The sequence below is a fragment of the Nicotiana tabacum genome, chromosome 9 (genome assembly GCF_000715075.1).
Source record: "Nicotiana tabacum cultivar K326 chromosome 9, ASM71507v2, whole genome shotgun sequence".
NCBI lineage: Eukaryota > Viridiplantae > Streptophyta > Magnoliopsida > Solanales > Solanaceae > Nicotiana > Nicotiana tabacum.
This window is the reverse complement of record NC_134088.1, coordinates 51,203,756-51,220,320: the sequence shown is the minus strand read 5'-3', so window position 1 is coordinate 51,220,320 and position 16,565 is coordinate 51,203,756. Positions and strand designations below refer to the sequence as shown.

General features: G+C 38.8%; 1 protein-coding gene across 1 annotated transcript in view; it reads left to right on the top strand.

The window, feature by feature from the left end:
- LOC107786396 (protein fluG) overlaps positions 1-16,026 on the top strand; it is an 84,778-nt gene extending 68,752 nt beyond the window's left edge. Inside the window, exons 14-18 of the mRNA XM_075221677.1 lie at positions 14,148-14,293; positions 14,523-14,747; positions 14,810-15,042; positions 15,344-15,498; positions 15,823-16,026. Of these exons, the coding sequence (XP_075077778.1) occupies positions 14,148-14,293; positions 14,523-14,747; positions 14,810-15,042; positions 15,344-15,498; positions 15,823-15,888 (825 nt within the window). The 3' untranslated portion in view covers positions 15,889-16,026. The remainder of the gene's footprint in view (positions 1-14,147; positions 14,294-14,522; positions 14,748-14,809; positions 15,043-15,343; positions 15,499-15,822) is intronic.
- The last annotated feature ends 539 nt before the right edge of the window (positions 16,027-16,565 follow it).

Genomic DNA, 16,565 nt, shown 5'->3' with positions numbered 1-16,565 from the left:
TTCCTATGACCTATTCAAATTAAATAAGATCTAGTATATGACTTATTAAATGAATAAGTCAAAAATATTACATAGAAAATAAGTATGTCACACATGCCCAACTTGTAAACTAGTGAAGGATTTTTTGTTGACCTCTTTTGTAAACACATCAGCTAGCTGTTTCTCTGATGACACATGAAGCAAAGTCAAGACACTACTTGTAATCTTTTCTTTAATGAAGTGTCGATCAATTTTAACATGTGTTTGGTGATGTTGACTAGGATTATGAGCTATACTAATTCCAGCCTTTTTATCACAATATAAGTAAAGTTTCCCTTTGTGAGACAATCTCAATTCCTCTAGTAGCTTTTGTATTCACAAACACCCTAGGCCATATCTATATTCTACCTCTGCACTTGATCTAGCAACTACACTTTGCTTCTTGCTTCTCTAAGAATTTGAGTCCTCCTATGAGCGTACATTAATCAGGAGGTGGCCATGTTTGGACAAAAAGAGACCTTTGCCCGGAGAAGACTTCAGATACCGTAAAATGTGAAAAACAGCTTGCATATAATAGCCTGTTTGGCCAAGCTTCTACAATCAGCTTATTTTGAGAAGTGTTTTTCTCAAAAGTACTTTTCCAAAAAGTGCTTTTGGTGAGAAGCAGTTTGTGTTTGGCTAATTAATTTGAAAAACACTTTTGAGTAGTAATTAATGTTTGGCCAAGCTTTTGAAAACTGCTTCTAAATGTATTTTTCTCAAAAGTGCTTCTCAGAAAAGTGCTTTTGGAGAGAAGCTACTTTTTTCTGCTTCTCAAAAACTGCTTCTGCTTCTCCTCAAAAGCATTTTTTTTCCACCTAAAAGCTTGGCCAAACACCTCAATTTTTGGCCAAAAGCACTTTTGGCCCAAAAAAGCACTTGTGGCCCCAAAAAAAGCTTGGCCAAACAGGCTATAAGAATCTTGGGGACAGTGTTGTGACGAGCGTGAAGCGAGGAAAAGCGACAACCCCCTTTTCGCTTAAAGCGAGAAGCGAGAAGCGAAGCGCTCGCTTTTTTTAAGTGAAGCGGATAACTAAAAAAACAATTACATAACACATAAGAAAAGCAATAAGAACTAAGAATAAAGGATATAAAAATAAGAGGAAGGGCAATATACCATTCCAGTAAAAATTGGGCAATATTTCAAACGAAAAAATAGTGCAAGAAAATGAAGAACAAAGAAGAGGAGAAGAATGAGAAAGAAGAACTGAAGGGAAAAAAAAAATTCGCCAGCATTTCGCTGCTATTTAGACGCTGAAACAGTGAAAGAAAAAGAAGAAGAAGAAGAAGAAGAAGAAGAAGGAAGAAGAAATCACATACCTGGACCAAACTTGATGATCTTGAAGTTGAACAGTGTAGAAAACTTGAACCCTAGTCGCCTCTTTCTTTCTCTGTTGCTGCTGGTCGATATGTTTTAAAAAAAGAACATCATTTTTAATTAAATAGGATGGCAGCCCTTTAAAACAGAGAAGCGCACTCTTCTTACGCATCGCTTCGCATTGTCGCTTCTCGCTTTTTAGTGGGAAGCGAGCGCCAGAAGCGATCGATGGGTCGCCTTGCTTCGCTTCTCGCTTTAAGCGAGGGAGCGCCCGCTTTTCACAACACTGCTTGGGGATCATGCATGAACTGACTTACTAAGCTGATTGAATATACTATATCTAGTCTAGTGTGGGAGAGATAAATGAGCCTTCCAATCAGCCTCTGATATCTCTCCGTATCAACTAACCCTCCAGTTTTGCTTTGTAACTTGTGATTGCTTTCGATGAGCGATTCTGCCGGTTTGCAGCCTGTCATACCAGTTTCTTTTAAGAGATCCAGAATATACTTCCTTTGAGAAATAAAGATTCCGGTTTTTGACCTAACAACCTCAATTCCCAAAAGATACTGCAATTTTTCAAGATCCTTTGATTTCAAATTCTTGTGCCAACAACTTCTTCATTTGGGTCATCTCCTCTTTGTCATCTCCTGTCATTACTATGTCATCAACATAAACTATGAGAAGCGTAAGTTTACCCTTTTAATGTCTTATGAGGAGGGTGTGATCAACATTGTTTTGCTTGTAGCCGAAGAAGATCATTGTTTTGCAGAATCTGTCAAACCAAGCTCTAAGGGATTGATTATAGTGGTTTGAGTTATCATTGCTTATCATTATCCCATTATGCTTTTGTGTCATCTTTGTCCTCTATTTCTATCCCTAAGTCCACAAGTGAAGCGCTATCTCATCCTGGATGGCGACATCCGATGATCAAAGAGATGTCTACTTTACATGCTTGTGGTACATAGGAGATTGTTTCTCTACCTCCAGGTAAATCTACTGTTAGTTGTTGGTGGGAGTGTGCAGTCAAAGTTGGCCTAGATGGTCAAATTAATTGCCTTAAAGACTACCTTGTTGCCAAAGGTTATTATGAGAAAGCACGGGAGAAAAATATATATTATTAATGTATTAACTATGTTAGAATGAGCCCTAGTTATAAGTATACATAAAACATAACCTACTCATATTACATACGAGACTAGGACTAATTATATATATTATACATAACTATCTAACACTCCTCCTCAAGCTGGTGCATACAAATCATATATATCGAGCTTGTTACATATGTAACTAATACGAGGACCAGTGAGGGACTTGGTGAAAATATCTGCAAGCTGATCATTGGATTTCACAATCTTTGTAGCAATATATCCTGAGAGTATCTTGTCTCTGACAAAGTGACGGTCAATCTCAATGTGTTTAGTTCTCTCATGGAATACTGGATTTGATGCAATATGAAGAGCAACTTGATTATAACACATAAGTTCCATTTGGTTGATCACACCAAATTTCAACTCCTTGAGCAACTGTTTGATCCAAATTAGCTCATATGTTGCCATAGCTATTGCTCGATATTCTGCTTCTGGACTAGACCGAGCAACCACATTCTGTTTCTTGATCTTTCAAGATACGAAATTACCTTCTACTAAGACACAATAGCCCGAGGTAGAACATTTATCAGAAGGTGATCTTGCCCAATCAACATTTGAGTATCCAATGATTTGCTCATGACCTCGATCCTTAAAAAATAATCTTTGTCTGGAGCTGATTTGATTTTATAGACTGAAGAATGCGGACAACTGCATCCGAATGACTACCACAGGAAGAATCCATAAACTAACTCACAACACTCACAGGAAAGGAAATGTCAGGTCTAGTCACCATGAGATAATTTAATTTACCAACCAGCCGCCTATATCTTGTGGGATCGCTGAGAAGCTCATCCTGTCCTAGCAGAAGTTTAGAATTAGATCCATTGGAGTGTCAACAGGTCTACAACCGGTCATTCCTGTCTCCTCAAGAATGTCTAAGGCATACTTCCGTTGTGAGATCACAATACCTGAGCTAGATTGAACGACCTCAATACCCAGAAAATGCTTTAATCTACCCAGATCCCTTAGTCTGAAAGTGTTAAAAGAGATGTTGTTTCAATTTAATAATACCATCCTGATCATTGCCGGTAATAACAATATCGTCAACATAAATGACCAGATAAATACAGAGATTTGAAGCAGAATGCCGATAAAGCACATAGTGATTAGCTTCACTATGAGTCATGCCAAACTCCTAGATGACTGTGTTAAACTTATCAAACCAGGCTCTAGGAGACTGCTTTAGACCATAAAGTGACCGGGTCAAGCGACATACAAGGCCACTAGGCTTCCCTGAGCAACAAAACCAGGTGGTTGCTCCATATAAACTTCATCCTCAAGGTCAACGTGAAGAAAAACATTCTTAATGGCCAACTAATAGAGGCCAATGGCAAACAACAACTATGGATAGGAAAAGGCGGACTAATGCTATTTTAGCCACGGGATAGAAAGTACACTGTAATCGAGGCCAAATATCTGAGTATATCTTTTGGCAATAAGACGAGCCTTAAATCTATCAACTTGGCCATCCAGACCAACTTTGACTGCATAAACCCAATGACAACCAACAGTAGATTTACTTGAAAAAAGAGGAACAAGCTCCCAAGTACCACTCGTATGTAAATCATACATCTCGTCAACCATAGCCTGTCGCCATTTTGGATGAGATAGTGCTTCACTGTAGACTTTGAGATGGAAACAAAGGATAAAGAAGATACAAAAGCATAATGGTGTGATGACAGATGATGATAACTTAAACCGATATAATGAGGATTAGGATTAAGTGTGGTCCGTATATCTTTTCGAAGTGCAATCGACGGACTAGGAGGAGACAAGTGGTCATGTGCAAGATGTGAATTAGCTGGGCCTGATGTTGGGAGCGGACGACGACGATAAGTCAATAGTGATGTTCCTATGGTTGGGGATCTAGGAGAAGCAACAATATATTCCTCAAACGGTTAGTATGGGTAATACTTATGTGGTTGAGGATGTAGGAGGAGCTATAAGTGTTGGGGCTGGAGCTAGAGTTGGGGTTGTAGATGATGGATCCGTTGAGGAAGGTGAAGGGGACATAGTGACTGAATCTTCAAAAGATGGAACTAGTAGCACCTCAGAAATGTCTAAGTGACAACCTAGGCATGCGATGTATGTGTGAGTTTCAAAGAAGGTAACATCAGCAGACATAAGGCACTGCTGGAGGTCAGGTGAGTAGCATCGATACCATTTTTGCGTTCCCGAGTAACCTAGAAATACACATTTAAGAGCACAGGGAGCTAACTTATCTTTTCCTGGAGTAAGGTTATGAACAAAATATGTGCTCTTAAATACACGAGGTGGAAGAGGGAATAAGGGTGAGTGAGGAAATAACACAGAGAATGAAACTTAATTCTGGATAGATGAGGATGGCATACGATTAACAAGATGTGAGAACTGCATCCCCACCCAAAAAATGCAACAGAACATGAGATTGTATGAGTAGGGTATGAGCATTCTCAATGAGATGCCTATTCTTCCTTTTCGCTACCCAATTTTGTTGAGATGTGTATAGACGAGATGTTTGATGGATGATCCCATGAGAGTTCATAAACTGCTGAAGTGGAGAAGACAAATGCTCTAGGGCATTATCACTACGAAATATGCGGATAGAAACCCCAAATTGATTTTGGATTTCAGCGTGGAAGGTCTGAAAAATAGAAACAACTCATATCGATTTTTCATCAAGAATATCCAAGTGCACCTGGAATAATCATCAATGAAACTAACAAAGTAGCAGAATCTCAAGGTAGAACTGACCCGACTTGGACCCCAAACATCTGAATGGACTAAAGTGAAAGGTGACTCTACTCGATTATCAGGATGCCGAGGGAAATAAGAGCGAGTATGCTTACCGAGCTGACATGACTCATACTCTAGAATGGACAAGTCAGACAAACTAGGTACCATTTTTTGAAGTATTGATAAATTGGGATGTCCCGTTTATGTAATAAATTTGGTGAATCAGTAACATAACAAGTTGTTGATGTGGGTTCATGTGATTTAGCAAGGATAAGGTAATAAAGTCCATTTGACTCATGTCTGGTACCAATGATCCGCCCCGTACTGCGTTCTTGTATAAAAACAAGGTCATCAAGAAATAAAACAAAACATTGAAGTGATTTAGCTAAGCGACTAACGACTATGAGATTAAAAGGACTACCGGGAATATAAAGAACTGATTTCAAAGGTAAAAAAGAAGGTGGACTTGCTTGACTTATTCCACTTATCAGGGTTTGAGACCCCTTGTCCATTGTGACCGTTGGTAAAGATTGACAATAGGAAATAATATTGAAAGCAGATTTATTACCAAAAATATGTTCAGACGCCATGAATCAATAACCCAATTCCTGGGAGAAGAAGATTGAGAGACACAAGTAACGCTATTACCTATTTGAACAACGGTAGCAATCTCAGAAGATGGCTGTTTACATGCTTTGTACTGAAGGAACTCTATATATTCCGATAAAGAAACCATCTGGATTGGATTCAATGCATTGAATCCAACGAATTGTGAGTCAAAGGATACGAATGACATTATAATGATTAAAGGCACATCTCAGAGACCAACTCAAGAATTTTCTCCAAAAGTGTTGCTGAAGAAATTTGAAAATAGTGAGACTAGATGTAAAAGCTTCAGCCAAGTTCCACACAAGAAAATAGGTTCTAAAACACCCCCAGAAAACAGAAGCATTTCTAGAAATTATTGTTCACGCTGGAAAATCACTGTTCACGCCGAAAAATCATTGTTCACGTCGGAAAAATATAAAAGTGATTGGAATTTGGTTTAAATTTGATGGGTAGGCTCGGAATAGCAAGGGGAACAAACTGTACTGAAGAGTCGTTACCAAAAAATGGCCAAAAGCAGCCTCACGTGTCGGCGCATGATGCCCGAGTCTCGCCGAAAAATGTTCTGCCGGCGGCGCGTGAAGGCGCGTTGGAGGGGGTCTGCCGGAGAAACTTTTACAGGTTGGTCGCCGGAAGCTTATCTACCTCGTGGTGGTGTTGGTTTTTGCATAACTCCGACAAATATGAACTTTCTTGCTGACAGCCCTGATTTGTCAGAAAAAAAAGACTGGTTGACTTATTTTTTTCTTCCTGGAGTCGCTGGAATTTATGCACACCGATAAATATCTCACGATTGCTCTGATAGCATGTGAGAAAGCACGGGATAAAAATATATATTATTGATATATTAACTATGTTACAATGAGTCCTATTTATAAGTATACATAATATATAACCTACTCCTATTACATACGGGACTATGACTAATTACATTATTCACATAACTATCTAACAGGTATACTCAGATATTTGGGTTTGATTACAATGATACTTTCTTTCCCGTGGATAAAATAACATTCGCCTTTTTTATTCATGGTTGTTATTCGCCATTGGCGTGTCTATTAGTTGTATGTCAGTTGCGCCGGTCACACTATAGTTTGAAACAGTCTTCTCAAGCATGATTTGGTAAGTTTAGCACAGTTATTCAGGAGTTTGGCATGACTCATAGTAAAGCTGATCATTTTGTATTTTATCGTCACTCTGCTCAAAGTTTGTGTATGTATTTAGTAATTTATATTGACGATATAGTTATTACGGGGAATGATCAGGATGTATCACTAGTTTGAAGCAACATCTCTTTCAACACTTCCAAACCAAGGATCTTGGCAGATTAAAGTATTTTCTAGGTTGATGTCGCTCAGTCTAGTTCAGGTATTGTTATTCACAGTGAAAGTATGCGTTGGATATTCTTGAAGAGACAGAATGACGGGCTGTAGACCCATTTATGCTCCTATGGATCCAAATGCTAAACTTCTTCCGAGACAGGAGGAGCCTCACAACGATCCTACAAGATATAGGCGGCTCGTTGGTAAGTTGAATTATCTCACAATGACTAGACCAAATATTTTCTTTTCTGTATGACTATTATTCGAGGATCGAGGTCATAAATAGATCGTGGGATACACATATGCTAATTGGGTAGGACACCTTTTGATAGACGTTCTACGTCTGGATATTGTGGTTTAGTCGGAGGTAATTATGTGTCCGGAAAGAGCAAGAAAGAAAATATGGTTACTCAGTCAGTGCAAAAGCAGAATATCAAGCAATTGATATGGAAACATGTGGGTAGTTTGCATAAAACAGTTGCTCAATGCTTAGTCCAACATTGCAACAGGAGTAATATGTATTTGTGGAGTGTAGATATAAATAGACTTATTGTATTATTGTAAATGAAGACTCAATAATATATTTTTTCCGTGCTATTTCTCACACATCCAAGTAATCCTTGTGCAACAATCAATAAAAGTAACAAACAATACCAAACAAAGAAACTATTTGAGTAGGACCCAATACATCAGAATGGATAGTTGAAAAAAGAATTGTACTTTTATATCGCTTAAGAGTTCTTAATATGCTTGGCATATTTACAAGCATCACAAGACGAAGGTTCAAACTCAGTTATGGAAAACAAACTAGGATATAACTTCTTTAGAACAAAAAAATGATGGCTGCCTCAACCGTCTATGCCATTGTATTATTTCGTGTTTGATATCCTTATTTCCTCCAAAAAAAGACTTGGCCAGAGTCTCGAGTTCTATCAATCCAATATAAGTCTTCGTGCAATCTACCACTTTCAATCCTCTTCCTTGTATGAAGATCCTGAAAAACATAATAATCGGAAAAAATCTCGACATTACAGTTTAGTTTTTTTGGTGATGGCACTAACAGACAACAAGTTAGCAGAAAACTCAGGTACATGGAGAATAGATGATAATGTAATATCAAGTGAGAGAAGAGTTAGGGAGACATTTGCTATTCTGACATAATCTTCTTTGGAACTAGGATAGTAGTTTTGAAAGCCTTTTAGAGGAACTTTTTTTTAGTGTTGTTGTGGGGGCGACCAAACCCCAATTAACAGCTTCTAAAAAGACTGCCCCATGTGCTGCCAACCGTCATTGCTCTGGTGACGCATCATCTTCACACGCCGGCGATTACAACCTTTTCCGGCGATTTTTTATAAGGTTTGCAAGTCTATTCCGACACCCCATATAATTTCAATTTTTTTCTGTCACCGGAGTAAGGGTTCAGGCGAGGCAGATTGTATTTTTCCGGCGAAAGATCTCCAGGTTTTTCTTCTTTTATGAGAGACATCAACTTTGCCCTTGAGACTCCGAAAAATCCCTTGAATTATTATTTATTCAGAATATGGGGACACAAAAGCGGTAGATAATTCTCTTTCACAAATTAGTGTGGTTAATTCGCTTTCACAAATCAGTGCAATTAAATTGAATGGGGCTAGTATGTATTGTTAAAGAAATAGATGGTGACGGGGATGGGTGGTCTTTTTATATAGCTTGAAAAATCTTCGCCTCTTTAGCTATCTTTTGGTGTGGAGTTAGGCCCAATCCTATAATCAACATAGTTGGTAGCAATACTTCATTGTCTATTTGTGGATATAGTAAAACCAAATAGTAATGGGTTATCAGTCTTATCCAAGTAAACAAAGCCCGGACTTTGACAAAGTTTCATATGATACTCCTATTTCTATATAGACGATTAACAAAAATCTAAATTTTAATCCATCTGTCTTTCTATTTTGCAAGAAGACACTTACATCACGTTATTAAAGAAAGTTGCTTCGTGACTTTCATTAAGAAGTTTGAGAAGGGATTTTTTTTTTTAGTAAAAGCAGTCTGGCTTAACCATGAAGCAACTAAAGCTGTTGCTTTAGGCCCCCAAATTTGGGGGGCCCATTTTCTAAAAATAATAAGCTTACATTGTCTCCTTGAAAAATATTGAGTACTATTCAAAAGAAAATTAAAATTTTCATATAAAAGGAAAGCCAGCATTTTAGCTAAAGTGAATAAGTGACCATTTGACTTAAAAAATAGGAAAATACGAATATCTCTATAAATCACTTACATACAAATGATGAATGGATTTGATAAGAGAAATTATGATTCCACTTTTTACTTATTTTCTTAGGAAACGTGTTAAAACTTTACACTATCTTTCTTGGTTAATGCAAGAGCCACAATATTTCATTTCACCTTTTCCATCAATTTACATACAACAACAACAACTCAGTGTAATCCCACAATTGGGGTTTGGGGAGGGTAGTGAGTACGCATACCTTACCCCTACCCCTACCCCGAGGGAGTAGAGAGACTGTTTTTGAAAGACTCTTGGCTCAAGAAGACGAACAGAGACAATAAATCAGTACCATCAACAGAAATCACAGAAATAATAATAGCAACATAAAGACCAGAAAATAGATGAAAAGCAATAACACTAACAAGTAGATAAGGCCCGGTACTATGAAAAACGGAATAATAGTATGAACACAATATTAACCACTAGCAGTATAAGACAAAACCCTATCAGACTAATCTCTCACCTGAAACGATGTAGAAAAATGCTTAACTGCCTCCTAGCCTACAACCCTAATGCTCGACCTCCACACCTTCCTATCAAGGGCCATGTCCTCGGAAATCTGAAGCCACGCCATGCCCTGCCTAATTACCTCTCCCCAATACTTCTTAGGCCGCCCTCTACCTCTTCTCGTACCGGCCAAAGCCAACCGCTCACACCTACTTACCGGGGCTTCTCCTCCGCACCTGCCCGGACCATCAGAGTCTCGCTTCCCGCATCTTGTCATCCATAGGAGCCACGCCCACCTTCTCCTGAATATCTTCATTCCTAATCTTATCCATCCTAGTGTGCCCGCGCATCCACCTCAACATTCTAATTTCTGCTACTTTCATCTTCTGGATATGTGATTTCTTAACTGGCCAACACTCTGCCCCATACAACATGGCTGGTCTAACCACCGCTCTATAAAACTTACCTTTTAGCATCAGTGACACTCTCTTGTCACACATGACTCCAGATGCTAACCTCCATTTCATCCGCCCCACCCCTATACGGTGTGCGACATCCTCGTCGATCTCCCTATCCCCCTAGATAACCGACTTAAGGTACTTGAAACTGCCTCTCTTGGGGATGATCTGTGACCTAAGCCTCACGTACATGCCCGTTTCACTTGACGCGGCGTGGAACTTACACTTCAGGTATTCTGTCGTCGTCCTGCTCAACTTGAAACCCTTAGACTCAAGGGTCCGTCTCCAGACCTCCAGCCTCCCGTTAACGCCGCCTCGCGTCTCATCAATCAGAACTATATCATCAGCGAATAACATACACCATGGCACCTCCTCTTGAATATGGTGTGTCAGTGCATCTATCACCATAGCAAATAAGAACGTGCTGAGCGCAGATCCTTGGTGCAACCCCATAACAACCGGAAAATGCTCAGTCGCCTCCAATAGTCCTAACTCGAGTCTTATCTCCATCATACATGTCCTTAATCGCCCTGATGTAAGCGACCAACACACCTTTTGCCTCCGGGCATCTCCAAAGGACTTCCCTAGGCACCTTGTCATACGCTTTCTCCAGGTCAATAAACACCATGTGTAGATGTTTCTTCCTATCCCTGTACTGTTCCACCAACCTCCTAATAAGGTGGATAGCTTCCTTAGTCGAACGACCCGGCATGAACCCGAACTAGTTATCGGATATAGACACCTTCCTTCTCACCCTCACTTCCACCACCCTCTCCCAATCTTTCATGGTATTACTTAGTAACTTGATACCCCTATAGTTATTGCAACTTTGGATATCACCTTTGTTCTTATACAACGGTACCACCGTACTCCATCTCCACTCATCCGGCATCCTCTTCGTCCTGAAAATAACATTAAACAGCCTCCAAGCCTGCTCTACCCACACACTTCCAAAATTCTACCGAAATTTTGTCTGGCCCGGTTGCTCTGCCCCTGCTCATCTTACGCATAGCCCCCACGACCTCCTCAACCTTGATGTGTCTACAGTTACCCAAAATCTCGGAGACTCTCCGAATGCCCTTATTCACCTAGCACAATATCCATGTCCCCTCCTTCATTCAGAAGTTTATGAAAGTAAGTTTGCCGTCTCCGCTTTATCTGTGCATCTTCCATCATTACTCTACCGTCCTCGTCTCTGATGCACCTCACTTGATCCAGATCCCGAGCCTTCCTCGCCTTGGCTAGCTGGAATAACTTCTTATCCCCGCCTTTGTCCCCCAATTCCTCGTACAGACGACCAAACGCTGCAGTCTTAGCCTCTGTGACTGCCAACTTCGCCTCGTTCCTAGCTACTTTATACCCTTCTCTGTTCGCTCTCCTCTCCTCCTCGCTTGTGGTCCCTACTAACTTCAATTACGCACCCTTCTTCGCTTCCACTTTACCTTGGACCACTTCATTTCACCATCAGTTACCTTTGTGCCCGCTAGATTAACTCGTCAAGACCCCTAATACCTCTCTCGCTGCCTCCCTTATACAGTTCGCCATCGTCGTCCACATAGCGGTCGCGTCCCCACTACTCCTCCAGGCTCCCATAGCCGATAACCTCCCCTCCAACCTGAGCTTTATCCTTTGTCAAGGCTCCCCACCTGATCCTCGGTCGTCCTCGAACATACCTCTTCTTCCTCTTTATTATGATACCAACATCCATCACCAAGAGCCTATGCTGCATCACGAGGATCTCCCCCGGGATCACCTTGCAATCATTACATAACCCTCTATCACACTTCATAAGGAGGAGGTAGTCAATCTGAGTGTTTGCCACCGTACTTTGGAACGTAACCAAATGCTTCTCCTTCTTCGGAAAGCTAGAGTTCGCAATCACCAGCTCAAAAGCTTTAGCGAAATCCAAAAGCGAAGTTCCTCCTCCGTTCCTATCCCCAAAGCCGAAGCCGCCATGCACCTCGCCATAACCACCAGCAGTTGACCCAATATGACCATTGAAATCCCCTCCTATAAATAGCCTCTGCAGGTGGAATACTACGCACTATCTCATCCAACCCTTCCCAGAAGCGCGTTTTAACCTTCTCATCCAAGCCCGCTTGCGGCGCATAAGCACTAATGACATTTAGGGTGCACTCTCCCACCACTAGCTTAATAGTCATTAATCTATCATTCACCCACCTAACCTCTACCACAGACTCTCTAACCTAACCTCTACCACAGACTCTCTAAGGTCCCTATCCACCAAAATACCCACTCCATTCTTACCCTTCGTGGCTCCAGAGTACCACAACTTATACCCGTCAGCATCCCCCGCCTTTGATCCTACCCACCTGTCTCGTGGACACAGGCTATATTGACCTTCCTCTTCTGGAGAATTTTCGCCAACTCTATAGACTTACCCGTCAATGTTCCTATGTTCCATGACCCAATTCTCAACCTACAGGCTTCCTTGTTCCCCTTACCCCCTTGCCTCCCGCCCCACCCCCTGTGCCCTGCCCACCCTTCTATTAAAACATAGTTAAAATTTACTTTTGTTATAATATATTGTGTCTCATTTTCCGTTCTTTCTCACGTTTAAAGCTTGCTGGAAATATTTGAAGCAACAATACTAAATTTGGAATTAAGTCTTCAAACTTCTTGAACCGGGTTATTTCATTCTAACTTTCTAGTATCTTTTTATCTTATATCTGTTATTTTTTTTCTTCATAGGCATATTTTTTTAAATATTTATTAGAATTCAAATATGACAATTAGAAAATACAAAATCTTGTTATCCGAAACAAAAAGAGGGTTGAAATATACAATCTCAAAAAGGAGCTCTTGATAATATTTTCACAAACAATAGAAAACTAAATGAGAAACTATAGGGGAGTGTTTTTTAGATGAATAAGTCACTAACCTAGTTGAGCTAGATGATAATAAAATCCAATAAGAAAAAAAGATTAAATGGATTATATATATATATATATATATATATATATATTATATATATATATATATATATATATATATATATATATATTAGATGAAAAAGAATTATTAGATGAAATCGATTACAGAAAAATAATTAACAACTTTGCATTTTAAAAAGTTAAAAATTACTGTAGATTCTCCAATTAAATAAAAATATCTATTAAAATTATTATTTAAGGGCTTCCAATTAAACTTTGGCTTTAGGCCTCAAGTATTGTTGAGCTTCCTCTGGTTATAAAGACAAGAATTTTTTTTCTTAGCTCATATTTTGTCACCATATTTTCACCCTCTTGCATTTTTTAGTTTTTTAATTAGTACGCCTTCTGTTTCAATTTATGTGACACACTTTCCTTATTCATCTGTTTGAAAAAGAATGACACATTTATATATCTGGAAACAATTTAACTTTTAAACTTTCTATTTTACCCTTAATGAAAATATTTTACTGTCACACAAATATTTTACCCTTTATGCTTTAAAGACTATGAGTTTCAAAAGTCTTTTGTTTTGTCTGTGCCGAGTCAAAATGTGTCTTAATTTGGAATAGACGAGAAAGTAATTTTCGGTCGAAGAATATGACTTGTAACTATCTGTGTTATGTAATCCTGGTTGAACCTTGCAAAGAAGAACTAGAGAAAGTCTGATCTATTTATACTAATTTACTGTTGACCATGGATAGTCTTTACCTAAAAGAATAATTCGTCTATTGCTGTTATGGTTTACGTGGATCATTTCTTTATGAACATCATCAACAATCTCTACACAATTTTCTCTTTTACCTAGAATGAGAACAAGATAGCTCATATATTTTACAGTGTCGCCTGCTGTACTGCCCCATTTGATGTTTCTCCTTTTAGTATGCAGCTACATTCAGAAGCTGGGAAAGGCCAGTTCGAAATTGTCCTGGGATACACAGATTGTCGTAGAGCAGCTAATAACTTAATAATTACACATGAAATCATCAAAGGAATTGCAAGGAAACATGGGCTGCTAGCAAGTTTTATGCCAAGGTTGGTAGCAGATTTTACCACAGCATTTTCATGTGCATTTTTCTTTTTACTTGTTTATCTGGATATGTTTTTCGTCTTTATTAGATTGAACCCTTCTGCTCAGAATCATTAACATATTCTGCGTACACTTGTACAATTTCTTCCGTTGTTTCTTATCAATGTCATTAACATTGATAAGATGAAAGGTCAATTCAAGTTATAATTGATGTTTCTTTACTTTACTGTCTAGGTATTATTACGATAATGTCTATCCCTGGTATGATGAATATTCAAAAGACGATGTTGGCTCTGGATCACATTTGCACATCAGTTTATCTAAGAATGGAGAAAACGTTTTTATGGCATCTATTGAACCAAATCGGTATGGGATGACCAAGATTGGAGAATCGTTCATGGCTGGGGTGTTAGATCATCTTCGTTCCATATGTGTATTTACAATGCCTATTGAAAACAGGTAAACATATTCTCTGTTACTCTTAATGTACTGCTTCCTCTAAATATGTTAATTATGTACAGTTATGAGCGCTTAATGCCTAAGTCGTGGAATTCATCATACCTTTGCTGGGGGTTGGAATGCAAAGAGTTAACTATAAGAGCTTGTTGCCCTCCTGGAGCTCCAGATGGTGTAGTAACCAATTTTGAAATTAAAACATTTGATGGATCTGCAAACCCACACCTTGGTCTTGCCTGTATAATTATTGCTGGGATCGACGGCTTGCGGAGAAATTTACCAATTCCAGATCCAGTAGGTAAGCTAGATGATCTTCCAGTAAGTATTGCTCTACCATTATTGCTGTCTTTCGGTACTCAGGATGTATTTTTGTACATGCCTTCTAATTTAAAGCAGATGAGATTTGAAAGCGGAAACCATGTGAATTTATACCTTAGTGTCATTGTATCAATTCTATGTGATCACCAAAACAAGTCTAATTAAATATTTAGCTATCTGAAGCAGGTTATATAAAAGTAGATACTCATTTTCTCTGTCCATAGGTGAGACATTCGTGCACTTTTTATCTGATATTCAACTTCTGTTTTCGTTTGTAACAGAGCCAGAAGCTGATGTCTTCGATCACAATGATGACAACGATGATATAAGAGTACCAGCTTCTCTTAGATGCTCTATAATCCATATATTCTCTGATGAATGGTTTAAAGAAATGTTGGGTGAGAACTTTTTGATCACCAGACGAGGAATTTGCAGCGTACGTCTCAAAGTTTGCTTTCTTCAAGTGTTTGATATAATTTCCATTTTCACTTAATAACTGGTTATTCTCACAGATTATCAAGCATATATGTACACAAAATTACTAATGTAGCTAACAGCTTAATCTGTACCTTCACAAACTTCATGCCAATATAATACTACTTATTAGCAAAGTAGATTATATTATTAGTTATTACCATGACAATCTGCCGAAACTGCAGGCATTAAGTTTTCTTTTTCTATCCTTCTAAGTACTTGGATTACCACCAATTTTGGCCAAAGGGTATTTTATGATTAAGACGTAGCATTTCCTGTTTTGCAGGAAGAAATCGGACACTACATGATGGGTAGAGACGAAAAATACGTGCACTGTGTATTCAATTATTAGGTTTATCACATGCATCAGAGAGATCAGGATGGTTCATATTGTTAATTATTATATTTGAACATCTTTGCTGTGCTCTTTTTATCTTGTGCTCATATTATGCACTTGATCGTAATAATTTGGTTTCTCACTTCTGTTTTACTTTGTATCGTTCTTGTTAGATTAAACCGAGGGGCGAGAACAATAAGTTGTATACCTTTTTATATACAGCGGAAGAATCGTTGAACTCACCACCAAAACGTTGCCCCAAGTCGAACTTCAATTCACTAGGAAAGGAAGTTTATATCCACGAACAAGATGTCTTTCCTCTCTTGTGTGTTTTTGTTGGAAAAATCAGAGAGTATTTGTTCTCTGTTGAAGAAAAAAAGGAAGAAGGCGGTTGAAAGAGAAGTTACCAAGTTGTGGAATCTAATTCCCAATTTAAGCATACTACTTCTATGTGGTAGTTTTTTGGTATTGTAACTCCCATCTAACTTCTATTACTTTTTCTTTTTAACCGGGTCGTATCAACCCACATGGAGCGACTCAAATCCAATATTCCAACATTTCCCACTTCGCTCATGGTGGGCTAGCTAGACCCAAGCAAGTATCATACTGACAACACACATATTCATAGAGACAAATAGTTCGTGCGATATGCGAGTCTCAAGCGCTATAATAATCCAAACCCATTAAGGTCG